Source organism: Thermobia domestica, chromosome 2 (assembly GCF_964235325.1).
Source record: "Thermobia domestica chromosome 2, izTheDome1.hap1.1, whole genome shotgun sequence".
Lineage (NCBI taxonomy): Eukaryota > Metazoa > Arthropoda > Insecta > Zygentoma > Lepismatidae > Thermobia > Thermobia domestica.
The window spans coordinates 76,097,710-76,115,763 of record NC_137455.1 but is presented as its reverse complement, the minus strand read 5'-3'; the positions used below and the strand labels follow the sequence as shown (position 1 = coordinate 76,115,763).

At 34.7% G+C, this 18,054-nt stretch overlaps 1 protein-coding gene across 3 annotated transcripts in view; it reads right to left on the bottom strand.

The window, feature by feature from the left end:
- Nucleotides 1-18,054, bottom strand: part of LOC145672866 (breast cancer anti-estrogen resistance protein 3 homolog) — a 420,567-nt gene that overhangs the window by 233,814 nt on the left and 168,699 nt on the right. Inside the window, exon 1 of one of the 3 annotated variants that reach the window (XM_081742039.1) lies at nucleotides 4,718-4,827. The exons of the other annotated variants lie outside the window; for them this stretch is intronic. Within the exon in view, the coding sequence (XP_081598165.1) occupies nucleotides 4,718-4,793 (76 nt within the window). The 5' untranslated portion in view covers nucleotides 4,794-4,827. Of the gene's footprint in view, nucleotides 1-4,717; nucleotides 4,828-18,054 lie in introns of those variants that run through there. 3 annotated transcript variants of the gene reach the window in all.

Below are 18,054 nucleotides of genomic sequence, written 5' to 3'. Positions count from 1 at the left end.
TAAATTTCTATGGATTTATTCTTTCATGCTCCTACACGCGGAAGAAAAATTATATTAGGATATTTGTCCCCTCAGGATATACTACACGCCTCCCTTCCCCTATTCCTTTAAAGTATCCACAACTATGTTTAAATCATAGGTTTATTAATGGAACTTTCCAGGAAAGAGGGATGTGGAATTTTCTCCCTAACCCAGAAACAAAGATAGTTTACTGAACAGTGAAAATTGAAAATTTGAGATTTTCTCGCAAACAGGTCAAACGATTTTATTTATGTCAAAAATAAATATTTAATTTTTAAAAACCTATAATATTATACAGACCTAAATAATTTTTTTCTGACAAAATCCAGAAGGGATAGTTTACCTTTATTGTGCAGTTAAGCAATGCTGACGCTTAACTCTGACACGTACTGTAAACAAAACGAAGAAAAGGGTTGTTGGGCCAATTATTGCATTATTGTTTCACTTTGTTTCTAGACAACGAAGACCATAGACCGTGCTATTCCGGTAGTTACATGTTGAATCTTCTGTCAAATAATTGATTTTGTTATTTAAAATTTATAAGTTACAAATATTTTTGTTATAGCCTATTATTACGATTGTAGAATTACCACTTGTTAAGCATTTTAAGTTTGTCACAAGAGATGCTGCCTCTAGTGTTACAAAGCCTTTGGCAACATATCCTAAAACGTTTAACGTATTCTGCCCAACTGTCAGACGTCAGCTTTCCTTAGACACATAGTAGCTAAGTTCTTTTTTTCCGACGAGTATGGTAGAAGATAGAAGAAGAAAGAGAGAGGAAGATTATAATCGATAAACGTTATTAAAGATTGTAATTATTTCATCAAAATGAGGAGAGCACGGTGACTCTGTGGTAGAGTGCTTACTTCTGATGTGTGGGGTCCTGGATTCGATCCTCGGTCAAGTAAGTTTGTGGTGGACAACACTGTATCCGTGGGTTTTCTCGGAATACTTTCGTTTTCTCCCACTTTCTCATGCCATCAATTCTTCCATCATCATTCACTTGCCTTAATTATCGTCTGCCTTAGTCTAAAAGGCATAATCGTAGGACGTTAAACTGATATACTCCATTTCGTTTCATTTTCATAAAAACGAAATAGAAAAAAGAAACTGCACGATAACTTCTAATTTGGGCAAGTAATCTACCAGTGGCGATAAGATGGTATGATGATGATGATGATAGTTATTTTCGGACTTGAATATTCTCCGTGTATACTAGCATCAGGATGGTTTTAATGCAGAAATACGTATGTGCACTAACCTTGAAAATATGCATTTGCATATGCGCAAACGTGTTTGTATTTTCCCTTTTTAATCCGGGCCCTACTCATGATATTAGTTCAAGAACTAAAATTTTTCACTCTTACTGATAATCGAACCCGATACTGCACGCCTTATTTGACTCCACGTGTGTATAGTAGGGGCAAAATTTCTAAATAATTCATGCCATCGTCAAGGGACTATTTCTTTTCTTCTTTCTTTCTTTCTTTCTTTCTTTTTGTTTGTTTTCTGAAGTTTAACTCGCAAGAAGGAGAAGAGTTGGAAAACGGTAACAGTGGAACTAATCTGAGTTACTTTGATGAATAATGGATGAAGCTGTAAAAAAAGATGGACATACAACTTTTTTCTTGTTGTTGTTGTTATTTGTGTGTATGTGTTTGACTCTCTATCTGGTTTTTCTTTCAACTATCCGTCCAAGATGAACATAGGAAAAAGGGTGGAGGAAGGAAAAGTTACATCAAATCAAAACAAGAACTTTTTTTTTTTCAAACGTATAGTTTTTATCAGTCGGCTAAGTTCTTTAATTTCCATTTATCCAATCCATTTACATTTACTATAAACGTCTCTCCTATTATGGTTAACTTCTCTTTTGATGTTTTCTTTGCTCTCGCATTTTGGGTTGTTGACACATTATCTTTCTAGTTTTTTTTTTGTTTTTTTTTTTCATTATGTTGTACATTTTGTTACAACACCTACACACGCATAACATCATAACACCAACATTTTTCCTACATTCATAAACAGTGTCTCCACATTGGTTGAATATAATAGGTCTCGACTTCTTCTCCGAGTTTTTGAGTTTTACGGAACATCGAGTTAAAAAAAAAAAAAAATTCTCAGGCTAGTCAAGAACGAGTTTTTCCTTGGTTTTCCTCATTTATACCAGGAAAATGCCGGGATGGTACCTAACATATAGGTCGCAGGCCGCCTCTTTCCTCCCCCAATCCTTTCTTCATTTCCTTTCCTTGGATAGTGTGACGGGCTAAATGGTCATAGATCCCGAAAGCCTAGGAATCTAATTCCTAATCCTAATCCTAATGAATGATAGGACTTACCACTATTAATGTTAGCTCCACACCGCGGCAGAGAATTGAAAATGAAATGAAATCTTGGTTTTACGTCCTACAATTTATGCCCTGTAGGCCAAATGAGACAATAATTGCGAAACTGAATGAAATCGATAGAATGAAGAAAGTAGCAGGAAACTGGAAAACCTGGAGAAAACCCACCCATATGGTGTTTGTCCATCATAAAGATCATTTGGTGCAAACTAGGATCGAACCAAGGATCCTCTGCAGCAGATGTGAACGCTCTACCACTGAGCCAGCGCGTACCGAGGGCAGGCGGATTGAATCCGATGTACAGTAGTTGGTGAATGCACGGACCATCATGCAAGATCAACCCTTACAATATAGATCGTTTCTCACCACACTATCTCGCCTCCAAGAGAGCTACATTATAAGACAATGTTACCGGCACCGCCTGACTTCTCCAAAAATACAAACATAATTGCATATTATAGTATAATTTAAAGACTAGTATATTTGATAAAAACGACAATATTGTTCGAGTTATTTGGAAGAAGATCGCAACAAACAAGAGTTATTTGAACACAGAAGGAAAATAAGAAACCACAATTGAAAACGTATTTATTGAAAATCTTAAATGTTGTAATTCGTCTATGGTTGGATCTTCAACCATAGTTAGCAACATAGATATTTTATAGCCATTCGTCCACAAAATTTAGAGCTCGACCGCTGTTTTGCTAATAGATTTCTCTGTCGATTGAACTATCGAATCCACAACGGCGACACATATTTCCATCTCACGGTAATGGGAACTTCTCGAACAACCTGTACTTAGCATTTTTTTTTTCCTTGCTGCTTTGAAAGTTGCGAACGAATGTCGAACCTACGCAAATCTTCTCTTAGTAAAGTTTTGTTTTTTTTTCACAAGTTTTAAAATAACAGAAAAGCTAAAAAGTATACGAGTAATCAAAATTTCAGCGACATAGCACTTAGGCAGTAATATATTACTTTTAGTACTATATAAACAGTTTCAACTTATTGATTTCTCAACATGAGATAATAAACTAGCAACGAGTGACTCAGTATCAGTTTCCGTTCACTAAAGGATAAATAACAATACGTTATGTATACGTGTGACTCACTTGTTCATTACTCAATTTTTTCTCGTATTGCAAGACTATGTTCAATACAAGTACATTTATATGTTTCTCTTTATAAATTTGCCATTTCCCCATGACCGGATTTGTTGCAATCTAGGCTATACTTCTGGAACCACCTCATCCCCTTAAAAAAAATGTATTTACCGGATTTGAAGGCGCTATTGCCCATTCTGTTTTAATTAATGAAGAAAATCTTATATTTTGATCGAATTTCTAGGCTTTGTTGTAAGTTACAACGACCAGATGATCACCCATTTTTCTTTCTTTCTTGAAAGTGGCACTAAAGTTTGCGGGAGATCCAATATTACAAGACACTAAGTCATTTAGCAATGAACCGGTATTATTTTGTACCCGAAAAGACAATAAGTAACTGATAAGTACTACCACCTATATTCTCAAGGAAAGAAGGTATACAGATTAAATGTAAGATCAAAACTTTTTAGGATTTATTTGCTCAACAAATATAGTTTTATTAAGAAAGTGTACAAATACATGTTAAGCTATCATATTTTAAGGAGGGGGTGTCCGAACATGATGGACCCCCCACGTGGGTGCGCTCCTGACAACGACCAGTATTGTCATTGATAATGGATCCAGCATTCAGTCGTGGACAGCATAGATGACCAGTTTGCACTGGGGTCGCTACAGTTCGAGCTCACTTCTTTCAACTGAGCTCGCATTCACTAATGTTAACTGGCTCGCGCTCACTTCTTTCGCCAGGGCTCGCAATCACTTCTCTCGACGAGACTCGCGCTCAATTATTTCATTGCAGCTCTTTCTCACTTGGGTTCGCGCTCAATTATTGAGCCCGAGCTCAGTTGAGCACAAATGCCGAGCTCGCGAGTTTGGACATTTATGGCGGACAGAACATCTCATTGTTTCAATACATTTTTGTACGGCAGGACTGTTCGAAAAAGAGAAAAGCATATAACGATCTGAAACGCAAAAACTTCCTCGTGGAAAATCTCTAGTCCAATAAATTAATTTATTCTGTAATAAATAAAGAGAAGAAGAGGGAGCCAAATATGTCGGTCTAAGCTCTGTGGGCCAGAGCCTAGGCATTAATCTGGATCTGCATTTACCATCATATAAGTAAAAGTATCCATTCATGGCAACAGATAATTAAAATTCCGTACATGATAGTTTCTACGAAAATTGGATCTTGATCTGTAAACATATTGTAAAGTTAAATTATAACAGCAACAAAAACAAAAACAAAATACTCACCATTGCAATATATTTGAATAATTCCTTCGTAAACATATACATTGTCTATAGATTTATGACCAAGCTTAAAACACATAAACTCACAGATTCACGTACACTTAGAACCAGAGACAATAAAATTGTCTGTGAACCGAGTACAGCAGATAACAAAAGTGTACTGTAGCACTGAGAGTTATTTAGATAACCCAGAAAAAAAAAAGGAAAAAGATTAGATTATAAAGCACCATAAAAAGCTCACACAAGCATCTTTCTTTCTGAGGGTGTTCCAGGTAATGTTTGGACAATGTCGGCCGAGATGCTTTTCTCGCTAACAATAAATATTTACTACCTGCATTTTTACTCCCCTCCCACATACGTAGGTGTCTTCTACGAATGCATTATAAATACATAATCTCCTTTTCACGGTTATCGCATGCATATACGTCAAGATAAGAATTTAACGATTTGCTTTATGACAAGTAACATGTCATGCTTGTTGGCAGTGTGGATAAACGAGTCGGCAAAACATGTCTCGGAACATGCAGCCAGAGAGAAGTTAAGAAAGTTGGGAACATTATGTCTTGACAGAACTGAATAGTGTTACTATATGATCATCGGAAATCAAATGAAATCTAAATTTTTAACGGTCCGCAATTATACCCTTCAGGCTAAAGTACTGGGGGATGATTATTGAAAGTGGATGGTTTTGAAAGAAATTATGGAAATGAGAATGTGGGGGAAACGGGATAACACCGAGAAAACTCACGTACACGATGGTTTCCTCCATAAATTCAAATAGTGCGGGATCGAACCTGAGATCTTTCGCACTCAAGATGAGCGCTCTACCACTATAATTCGTGTGCTTAAACTTTGCCCGAATTGTACCAAGCCATAATAATTAATAGAATACTTTCTTTTATAGATTAAAAAAGGTAGATTTATTTGGTATACAACGAAATGACTTGTCAGTTTCAATTTACCTCGAAAGATTTCAAAATAAATGTATGGATAAATAAGAATAAAAATTCAGAAAATTTAAAAAAAAATACTAGCATTTTCTATCCCCCTAGCTCCGAGGGAACGATGAACAATCTTAATTTTGAAAAGTATGCCTACAACTGCATACAACCCTCCCCGCTGATCTAATTGTTAGCGCGAGCTCGCCTTTGATGTAGAGGTCCTAGGTTCGATTCCTGGTGAGAGAGTCTTGAACGCACGTCTTATATAGCTCCTTTCCTGAAATCTACCACACCAGCACAAAACTGTCATTTTTTCACAATTGTCTTTCTTACAGTTTGGTGAAAGGGACAAATATGTAAATTTATACCTCAGTGAAAATTTAATCTTTTTTTTTTTTTTTTAAGTTTTATCACCCCTTTCCTACTTTACATGTCTTCTGCGAATACACTAAATTCCACTTTTGACATCATCCTTTATTTACATTACGATATAGCGACATAATCTATTCTGAAAATAGATGTGTAATGTTGAATTTTCAATTAGGTAACTGAAATAATGTAAGCCTTTTTTCCGTTCCTTTGTTGTTTGCTTTTTTTTTTTTTTTTTAACTTAACAGAGTTAATCCTAGGAGATTGTTCTATCTACTCTACCAGACCGACCTACTACGACCCACCGACCGACTCTGCTTAGTGCACTTTAGACAGCAAGGCCTTCATTTTTCTTATATTTTCATTTGTTTCTATTTACTTACCTAAGATGAATTTATCTACTGTTAAGTGGAAAATGAATTTTAGGCACTTTTGGATATTAATATTTGTAATTGTTATAACAGCAATAGGACTTACTACTTGGTTTTCGAGACACAGTCGAATTTTACTTTTTTTTAAATTTACGTTGATTTACGTTGAGATTTTCAAATTTCATCCCATTTTCCACTGAAAAGCATATGTAATTCAACAAGAAAATAATTATATATGATAATTAAATTGAAATTCATCGTAATACGGCCCATGACAAGTACTTTACCATTTTATATCGTAAAGGTCAAATCCAGCAGTTTTGTAACAAAGCGGTGGTTGAGCGACTGACCGTAGGAATTCAAACAATTAGTGATAATTTTATAGCCTTTTTAAAATTACAAATGTAAATTCTTTAGTCAGTGGAGAGAAAGGCGTGGATCATGTTTCAAAGTTGATAACGATGGGTTTTGATGGGTGGAGGGCCATGGTGGGTCGTGGGTCTAATGAGTGGGGGGGTCATTGGGTTCTGGGTCAAGTTTCCATTGACCCACTTCATCTTTGAAACAATTAATATGGCGCGAAGGACTACGCACACCAAATTTGTTGTATTTTGTAACATCGTTTCCCTTCTCCTCGCGCTACTTTGTTCTCTGCCTGTGACACGGGAAAACAACGTGATCTGTCAAGAGATAATGCATTTTTCTTAATTTTCCTTTGTGAGAGTATACTAAGCCAACAGGAAGGGCTGGAGTTATGGTAAGTTATATAAAATTCAAATGAAGACAATCACTTTATACATTTCAAAGCTAAATTATCTTGCATAAATTTACTGCTGGTGTGATTCTGGAATGATGACTATGTTTTATATCAGTTATGGGCAAACTACATTCGCGGACTTCTGAAAAGTTCTATCTGGCCTGCGATAAGATTCCTAATCTGAAGAATAAAAAGAAGATGAATTAAGAAAAATAAATAATTATGGAAAATTTTTTGTCTTTCTTTCCTTTTATGTTTAGCTTATTGATCATATTTCAATCATTAATAGGACTTAGATTACAACAACTTTGTAAATGTGCCACAGTTCCTTTTAGTAAATTATATTAGCCCGCTTAAAGTTTTTTTCTTTGACCCATCCTAAAAAAGTTTACTCATTTCTGTTCTATGTTATTATTAATATTAAAATTAATAAAACACTTAATAAATCTTAAAATCACCTCCGAAAACCCAAATTTGATGCGTGTATGAAAGTCTGGCGATTTCTTCCGCTTGTTTTTTGTTAGGAATTTTATTTTTAAAAAATAAACTATACACTATTTATAAAAATGAAAGCGACTATGTTTGTGATTTAATAACTCTTGAACCAGTCAACCGATCAAATTTTCAACATAGATGAGGTTAGGCCCTGAAATCTCTTTATCATTTTACTTTGATAGTGCAACTTGGGGGAGGGGGAGAGAGAATAGATAACAATGATCGAAAATGACCAATATTAGAGCCAAATCCATAGTTTTCAGGGTCGCTGAGATGAACAGTGACATTTCCGATGTTGTTTAAATCCAAATTCAGCCCCACAACTTGGGGGAAGGGGAGGAGGAGATAAATAAATGATCGAAAATAACCGATATCAATGAGCGCTTTAGTAATAGTAAAAAGTGACTGTCTAACGGAACACATTACTATTTTTTCTTATTTTAGCCCAGCGAAGCAGGTAATTGACGCAGTAAATGAAACATGACTTTCAAAACTATATTTAGTCATACGAAGATCAAACGAGTTCCATAAATACACAGAAAGTTATTGTTACATGAAAATGAATTGAAACAAACAAAAATAAAATATTTAATAAATTTCCAATTCGGATTACGTTGTTTTATAAACATGTTGCTTGTATCAAACTTACGTTCGATGTTCGTTGCGCTCTTGAATGAGAAAAGAGAAATGTAACCAGAAACAAAAAAACAATATGTATCCCGCGCACGGTGTTTTATTGATGGCAGTTAATTGTGAAGATGGGTGATATAACGTTCGAGATTTATATCTATATGTTTGAGTTCAATTTTTCTTTCTATCTCATGGCTTTTATACATATATACACACATACGAGATGTGTATTAAACAAGGCAAGACCTTGATTCTAGCTTGTACTAAGGCACACCACCTGGAGATGAAATGCACGAATGAGTGACAGGTATTGATGCATACCAAAGGATTACAAAAAAAAAAAAAAAAAAAAAAAAAAGGAAAGAAAGAAAATAAAAGCAATATTGAACCTAAACATTCTGCGGGAGAGAACTTTGTGTTATATGGTGATGTTTAAAACAATGATGGATTGGTGTTTGGTTATCCCCACTTCCCTCGTTCTCGTACCCTTTCCATCAGGAACAATCAATATGGCGCAAAGCACCACACACATACACCAAATGGATGTATTTTGTAACATCATTTTACTTCTCCTCGCGCTACTTGGTTCTCTGCCTCTGACACAGGAGAACAACGTGATCTGTCAAGTGCCTAATATTTTTTCTCAAGTGTAATACCTCTCTTAAATGATGTGATAAAAATGTATTTCGTATAATTGCTTTTATTTCTTTTTTAATCTACATTGATACGTTTGATTTAAAACGAGAAGATAAAACCAAACAGGAAAATGTTTACCTTTTCTTTGACCTTTTGCATTTCAAATACTCCTCTGCAATCATGTTCAATTCGTGGTAGAAATACCTTTTTGGTGTTCACCTAGCATCTTGAACTAATTGGGGAGCTACTTCCAGGGGGGTGCCCACATGTGAATTTTATCCATGTTGCGAATGTCTGAGAAGACAATTTGGGGCGGAAAGGTACATTTGGAGGGGGAAATGATAAATTTAGGGACCAGACTGATAAATTTGAGGGATTGCGCCCAACCCCTTCGGAGAATGGGCATACCTCTGGTTACCTGCGTTAGAAAATCACTATTTGCAGTTCAGAAAGCCAAAAGTCAATGCAATGGCCAAGCTTACGCATCAAATTTAATATGCTCCATCTGGCTGCCGATGCCGTGGCCCTTCCGGAATCGTAGTCTCAGGGTATTAAAGTTTTACATACACTTTAAATGTGACATCGAAAAGTCGAATTTCTAGATATCGCAGGATGATAACGTTATCGTTTAATTATTATGTCTGCTAATAAAATAAAATAAATGATTATAAAAATTCTCCACTGTTCAAAATATGTGATGCAGATAATAGTCTATAATTGAGCTTGGATATATATCGGGTGTTCTAAAAATGGAGCCCATGGAAAACAGAATGCTACCGGAGCCTTCTTCAGCCGCTGTAGGGAATCAAAAGTTTCACTATACGGCAACGTCACATACTAACTTAAAACCATTAGCATTGCTCTACGAATCCACCAAACAGTTACGTCAATTGTTACATCAATAAGTGGTGCTAGTGTATCAACTTTAACTGCTATCTGGAAAGAATCGATCTAGCTATTTAATGGATTGGTAGATCTACCTTATAGTTCTTTACCTGCGATGTTGCCACATAGTGTAATTCTTGCCTACAGACGAGGAGCCGAAAGGTATAAAATTATATACATTTTTTGCTTTATTTTGACTTTAGAATAGTGCTCTGTAGTCCGGGGGTGCCATTTTTAGAACACACGATATATATTCTTCTAACTTCCACGCCATTTTTAGAACATTTTCTAACTTTCGAGTAAACTGGGAAAGATGGTTCAACATTCCCATACAATTCAATGCAATGACATATACCAAATAGGCTTTCCCTGCCATCTGCAGGTACATTTACGAAATTAAATGACCTACATGTTGTTCTGTGGTTCGGTCTCATCTCATTCCATCTAATAACTCAATTTCACCGGAAGTGGCGATTACCCGAACCGCACTGAGAAAAATCCGTTATCCGGACAGCGGTATATTGTATTAATATATGGAATCCTTATGTTTACTACGGAAATCAGTACGAAGCATACGTTATCCATATGCTACATACTTTTCCCGCTTAGATATTACGTCGTGCCGTTGCAGGATGTCTGACATCTAATATCTTCCGTATATTACATACACATACGTATGTTGCATTCGTCAGCTATATGTTATATACGTTCATCTGTATGTGAGATCCTGACCGCCTATATTGTTTCATACGGAAAGTACGTATAGATGGAATATTTTCACGGAAAGTATTATAAGACATACGTTTTCAGTTATACGTTTGCTGTATGTTAAGTCCAAAAACTACAGGATTTACACATGTAACTTACGTTTTTACGTACGCCACGTATGATTTTTTCCGCAGTGCGCTCATATATATAGGACTCTGTAGGTTTTCCCCACGTACTCTTTAAACTCTAGATTACTTTTGTACTTTGTAAATAAAAGAAAAAAAGAATATTAAGGAGACAGACTACTAAAAATGATACAAAAACTAAGCATTTTTCTTTTGCCCGCTCTTCGTAAGTGAAAAGAGATAATGAAATATAACTTACTACAATAATAGATAATGTTATTGTACACCCTAAAATACGAATCAAAAGAATTTTCAGTGTTCCCATTCATAGAACCTACCGTGTGCCAGCATATGAATTACCCAAACCTCTAGGTTAATGCAGCGACTACCAATGGTTCCTTGTTAACTACTTTTTAATTAATATTTGTATTTATTTTGTAATAAACAGTACAAAATAAATAATTTTGTAATAAACGGTACAAAATAAATACAAATATCATTTAAAAAGTAGTTAACAAGTAACTAAGACAACACGATACGTCATCAATTACCGTTGAGTTCATTCTTCTAGTTGCTGCCTTAACCTAGATTTTTTGATAATTTGTATTCTGGCCACACTGTAATTTATATGGATGGAAACACTGAAAATTCTTTTGATTGGTATTTTATGGTGTGAATAGCATTATATATTATTGTGGTAAGTTGCACTTCATTATCTCTTTTCACTTATGACGAACGGGCAAAAGAAAAATGCTTAACTTTTGTATCATTTTTAGTAGTCTGCCCCCTTAATTGTAATGTCATGTTACTAATATTTGTTACATCTGGCGTTGAACATCTTTTAATGATGATGTGCACTTCGTAATGTAAATTTTTGCACTTCGTAATTGCACTTGAATGTTACATAAGTGTTAACTACAAATAAATTATTAATATGCCTGAGAAATAATGAAACACATGTCCTTGTCGGGAAACGAACGGAAAATATGCTTTGAAATATTTATTTTTGGATGCTTATGTGACAAACACACTACGATATTACCAAAGAGGTATACTAAATATGTATGTCAATCAAAACTGAAGAATCTAGGGAGAATAGCGGCCCACCTTTGGCGCGTTAAAAACTTAAAATGTTTGTAATTTTACGCTATGTGATATAGTACTGATGTAGAATCATTGTATTAAGCATTGGGCCACACAAAACTATGCTTATATATATATATATATAAGCATAGTTTTGTGTGGCCCAATGCTTAATGCAATGATTCTATATATATGATAATACTGTAAAAGAAACTGCTGATCCAGTTTGTCTTCTGGACAATAAAATACCGCTATATTATTTTGTCTTAATCTTGACCAATTATATATTGTCTTCATTTAAGAAGGACTCTTGTAATTAATATGCAAGATATTAATGATTTAACACACTGTTATACATACGCACTATGAAATTCACCCTCCGTAAATTGGACATTTGCAGAGAAAATAGGAATAGCTTATACCTGCTACAGAAGCGCATTCCCTTTATGCTGTTTCTGTGGGAAATGCTTAAATATTAAATCCGTTTAGCAGAAGTAAAAAAGAGCAGTCAACGAAATCTCTCTTTCAGGTTCTCTCTATGTGGTTTGGGGCTGGGATGAGGATAGGGGAGAAAATAGCGAGAAGCGATTGGCACCTTCCAAATTGAACACAGAACCTCATCAAAGTTTTAGCGTAGTCTCAACTCTTCCCGCAGAGCCTTCAGTTTTGCACTATAGCGCTCTTCATTCCCCTTCCCCACCCCACCCCCTTTCAGAATCGTCGCTGCTTTGTTCCGTTTTAATTAATCTCTTCGTTTGTGTACACCGAGAAACTACAATGAGAATAATCAAGATACAGTGCCATCGTCAAGAGATACATTTAATTAATATGAGCACCATACGAACAAATGTTCGCACTCCTGCTAGTGGAGGGTATACAGAATATTCACAATTGCACCTCACGTGATATCCCTCTCCCTGTACACGCTACGCTTCCGTTATGTTATGAGTGCTTATTTCTCTGAACTTGGTAGGAGATACGTGGATTTCGAAACTACTAAAAATGGAAGTAATGATAAAAGTATGGCTCCAGTATCATCAAAATGTACATATGAAATATCAACTGTTCGAGGGGGGAGATGCTTGTTACGCATTAAAGAATACAACCTGTAGTAATATAATATTAAACATATTAAAATGTTCATAGAAAACCGTAAAATTGAATACAAAGTTGAGGATGAAAGGATAGACCAGAGTAAGCGAAAGGATTTCAAAAATTCGTTGCTGAATGAATGATTTCCTTTTTCTTTTCAGAGCTATTGAGGAACACCTGTGGAGTTGGTGATAGACCGTTACTTTAGTCACCAAAATCACTGGAACTGGGCTGTAGTTTGAACATCATCACTTAACAACTAAGACGCAACGAGTGTTATTTTAATAGATCAACTGAAACGATAATGCAAAGTTGGAACTAAGTGCGTATTTGAACTGTTCGATCTATAGCTTTAGAATCGTTACAATATAGCATAGGCGTGTAAGAAAATTTATATCTGTAATTACTAATGCGAACCGCCTACTGCGGCGATATCTCGGAGATAGGGCGCCATCACGAACTATCCATAGTTACTTATGCAAAGAGCCAAAGGTGGTAACTCGGAAATGGGGCGCCGTTAGCAACTAGAGCTTGCCCATAATTACTGACACAAACAACCAAAGCCAGCAATAACTCGGAATAGAGCGCCGTCGGGAACCAGGGGGCTTACCCTGAGCAGCCAAAGGTGCCGATAACTCGGGATAAGGATAATTTAGTAGATAAGGATTTTTGGTTTACGTACATCTAATAAACACCTCTTTGGTTATGAGGTATAATAATAATAATAATAATAATAATAATAATAATAATAATAATAATAATAATAATAATAATAATAATAATAATAATAATAATAATAATAATAATACAATATTTTAAGATATATCGTTGTTGTAAAAAGATTGTGTCTCAAAGTGAACAGAACATATGACAGTATTTTTAACGATGCAACAACAAGTGAATGAAAATGAAGCTACTTAAAATGCAATCACGAATCTGTTATTAGCCCCAGCTTTCCCATTGTATGGAACACGTTCTCAATATTAAAATTCTGGAATATATACAGCCTAGAAATTTTTCCTCTTTGATAGCAGATCTGTAATTTTGTAATACTAATCACCGATTAACTAGTTTTTACTTTGAAATTACCGTTCTTCCATGGGTGGTCGCCCTTGTCATGAACATGGGAAATGAGATTCTTCTATATATATAATCTTATACCTACCTTCAATTCACATACTTTTAACTTAACAATATGTCTTTGTGCATTCTTTGATACGAGTCACGTTTCCCATTTTATTTATACGTATTTTAGCATCTAAAAGAATACAATACTTCAGTCCTTCAACATCGGTGAGTATTGTTCTAGCTTCATTCACGTATTGACTGTATTTTGGCAATAGCGAATACAAACACATCTTGCACGAGTGCACATAATACTTCATGTAAAAAAAAAAAAAAAAACGCACATTCGATAGTGTGTGACTAAGTAATTGACATGTATTTTGAAGTACTGAATCTCTTTCGAAAATTTAGGACGAGACAATTGTCTACCCCGCGCCCAGACATACATGAATAACCATTTTCATTCACCCCCGCATACAGTAAGGATAGCCTAGGAACATATTTAGATTATATTCCCCAGTTGTAGTCAATGATATTCGTAAAAATATACTTTAATGGGTATTCTTCAAATATTTGTACTTCATTCTTGTCTAGTAGAAGTCCAAGTTCAAGATTGACTACTTTCCGCCATTTCAAAGACGATAGAACTTCGGAATTCCAGATCAATCTTCTGGTCCCGGGCAGTATAACTCGTCATAGATTAATTCCATTATTTTTCCGTAATGATATACAGGCTCACATAAGCAGATGCGTACCATATTTGTGTGAAAATAAGCCGCATTCTCGAAGTTCACGAGTGAAAAAAAAAAAGTCAATACTCAAACATAAGCTGAACCCTTAAAATTCGAAGAAATTAGAAAAAATCATTAGATTATGGGCTAAAAATTATTCTTTCACAATATTTTTAGTATTCACAATTGTAAAATTTGAAAAATGAAAAGAGAAAGATCCCGGTGGTGATCGCTTGTAGCGCCAGGTTTTGTAATAATAAAAAGAAAAAAATTGAGATGGCGGGTTTTGGGTTCATATTCCGTCTGTCCCTATTTATTCCCTGTGCACCACCGTTAAAGTCTCCGTTCCTCGAACTAAAATGGTTTGTGACTCGATAGGGATTGGTCTCACGGTTTGGAAATCCTATCTCCCCGCGGTGTCCCAGGGCTTTAGGGAAACAAGATCCCTCTAAAACCGTGTAAGCAAATGAAACTTGATATTATTCGCATACGTATCCTGAATTCACATGCTGCAACGCTGAAAGGGAATTTTGCTCTAATGTTTGGTTTGTGTGGACGAACTAGACTGACTTTCACTGACTTTCCAAATGGACTGAATGATAATAGTAGTAATAAGAATAAAACCAGAAAATAAACGAATATCTAGAATTTAAAATTTAGTTGAAAATTCTGAAAATCAGTCTAATCCCCACTATAATCGAGAAATGCTTATATTGCCTAATTTGCCTAACAGATCCTTCGGAAAACCAATGTTATGCTTAAGGTTAGGGATACAACTTGTTTATGAAAGAAAAAGCTTACGAATTTGAGGTTAACAATGTAATAAAAGTTTTAATGAGCAAACGAAAACAACAACAAAAAAATGTTTTCTAAAAAAAAAATAAGCAAGCCGAAAGTTAACATTGACTTTTGAGTTTTCTGACAACAAATGTTCAGAATAGGGCATAAGGCCTTAAACAAAAAGAAATCAATTTAAGTAAATTACATCTGAGCTTTCTTTCTTGAACTATGTAGTGAATGAATTGTTATCATTAACCTGACACAAATAAACAAACTGTGGAATTGATGTTTATAACTAGTGCTAGATGCAATCTTACATTGTTTACATTTTATATAGAGCTTTCCTGATTTACATAGATATCATACCAAACTGGTTAAATTACAATTTTGCATTTGAAAAATATCTAATTATTTGACATCGCATGCTAAGTATATAGTTCACGTTGATCAGCTGATATGTTTTGACCATAACCTTTTTAATACTTACGAGATTAAGATATTACATAGCTGGACGGAATTTTGAATATAACAACCTATATTTTATTCGGGTGAAAACTAAGTATTGAAATGATTTAAAATAAGTTAATCTAGTTGAAGTAAGTGGAAATGAGTTGAAATAACTTGAATTGAAATAAAATAAATCGAGAAACAAGTCATGACTTCGAGTTGAGATTTGTGGGAAGTATGAAAGAAACATAGAATGATCTAAAGGAGTTAAATAAACCTACTGCCTGACTGCTAACCATTTCTAATTATTTAAATTAATAACTGAGAATGAGAATAAGTGCACTAAATATGCACTTTGACATTTACCTAACAAGCATACACTATCAGATACATAAAATCAATGAGCGTAGCATTACCATTTCGTTATGCATAAAGGCTACATATATATACTCATATTAACACAAGTAGAAAATTAATAGACACAAACATATATATATATATATATATATATATAAAATCATAAGTAACATATGAATATTAATAATAAATGTCAAGACGTCTCTCGAGATTTTTAATCTGAATATATTGAGTTTTTCGTGATTTTTCTCTTTATCATTAATAGGATTGGTATACGGCCGGACATTTTCATGTATTCCTCTAGTTTGTTCGTCTAGTTTATGCGCATAAACGTCTGATCGCTCGATTGTTAGAGGATCAGACTGACGTAATAATTGCGGCTTTACTTAGCCTACTTCGTATTTTTCATCTATATTCTACCTGACTGTACTAATGTCGGTTCCGCTTTATTTATGGATTACGTATCTCCAACCAAGAAAATGATTAATTGCGAGACTAGTCGCATATACATCATAGTTACTAATTAATCCTTTAGTTCTCTTACGTAACATATATTTGATGACTCATTACAATATTATTTATTAGAGTTTTACTAGTATATAGATCGAAATAGACTCATTTAGTACGTTCACTTCTATGCAAAATTACTTTATAAACACTATAATCTCTGGACAATTAAAGCAATGTCTTGAATATATTTTCTAGGAATATCTATTATGTCTTGTTCAAAATTATCTTAAAGTTCTCATATTACATGTACATAGCGCAGATGATGCATTTTTACTTCATACAAATTTCCATATGTTAAAGTAAATACTTCTTTCATCGTTAAAGGTCTACAACCTGTCATTCGATCTACTTTTAAATTAACTTTCTTTATATGTTATCAAAAAAATCTAAGTGACAAATAGAGTAATGGCCTAAACTACTATCTCCTTAATAAAAACAACGACATATTCACTAAAGTCACAGAATATCTATATATAAGTATCATTAAAAAAAATATCTCTATTTTAATAAGCCTTGCTCAAAAAGAAAGAAAAAAAATCTAATTGTTTAGCAATTACAGTTCGAGTTGGAAAATCTTTTCTCCACGCGGTGTAAATACATTAACAGTTTTCAAATAGTTCCGACTTTATATCGCGAACGTCTTGCATTTTATTCAATGACGAAAATTTCCCTTTTGGAATCAACAAAAAATAATTTGGATGGGTCCTACCTTTCGCCGTACACACTGCTCTCACCACCAGGCTCACCACACACATACAGATGTCCCTGCGTTTACTGGCTTCCTTCTTTCGTGAGAAGTGTCCTGGATTCGGAGTTCCTCTCTTCGATTCCCGCTGCGTCCTCCTCTCAAACTGGAAGGGGCGTCGCTCTTGGGCGTCTCCTGATCCATCAAGGTGGGGCTTCTGTTGGTCCATTTCTGATAGGATGCACTCTCACTAAAAGCACTTTCAGACGTCACACTGCACCAACATCACTCTCGGTGTTAAAAGTGTAGTGTTACACGGATAAACAGTGTTTATTGTTTTTAAGCATTGTGTATAATACTTCAAAACTGATTATGTATGATTAAAACTAGTTCAAGTGCTTTCGGTGCGTATGTAGGTTATTCTAATTGTCTGTAATAGCCCGTGATTATGTTTATAAGTACGAAACTCTGTCACTCAAAAACAATGTTTGTAGGCGTTTCGCGATCTCTATATATATATATATATATTAGCAGCGTTACAAAGTTTATATATATATGTTTATATAAATATATTTTGAAGAAGATCAATGTGTAGGTTACTATGCTAAGGAAAGATTGTAATTTCGTACACTCGGCTTCGGTAAGTTTAGCCGCACATTGTTATTGTGAACTT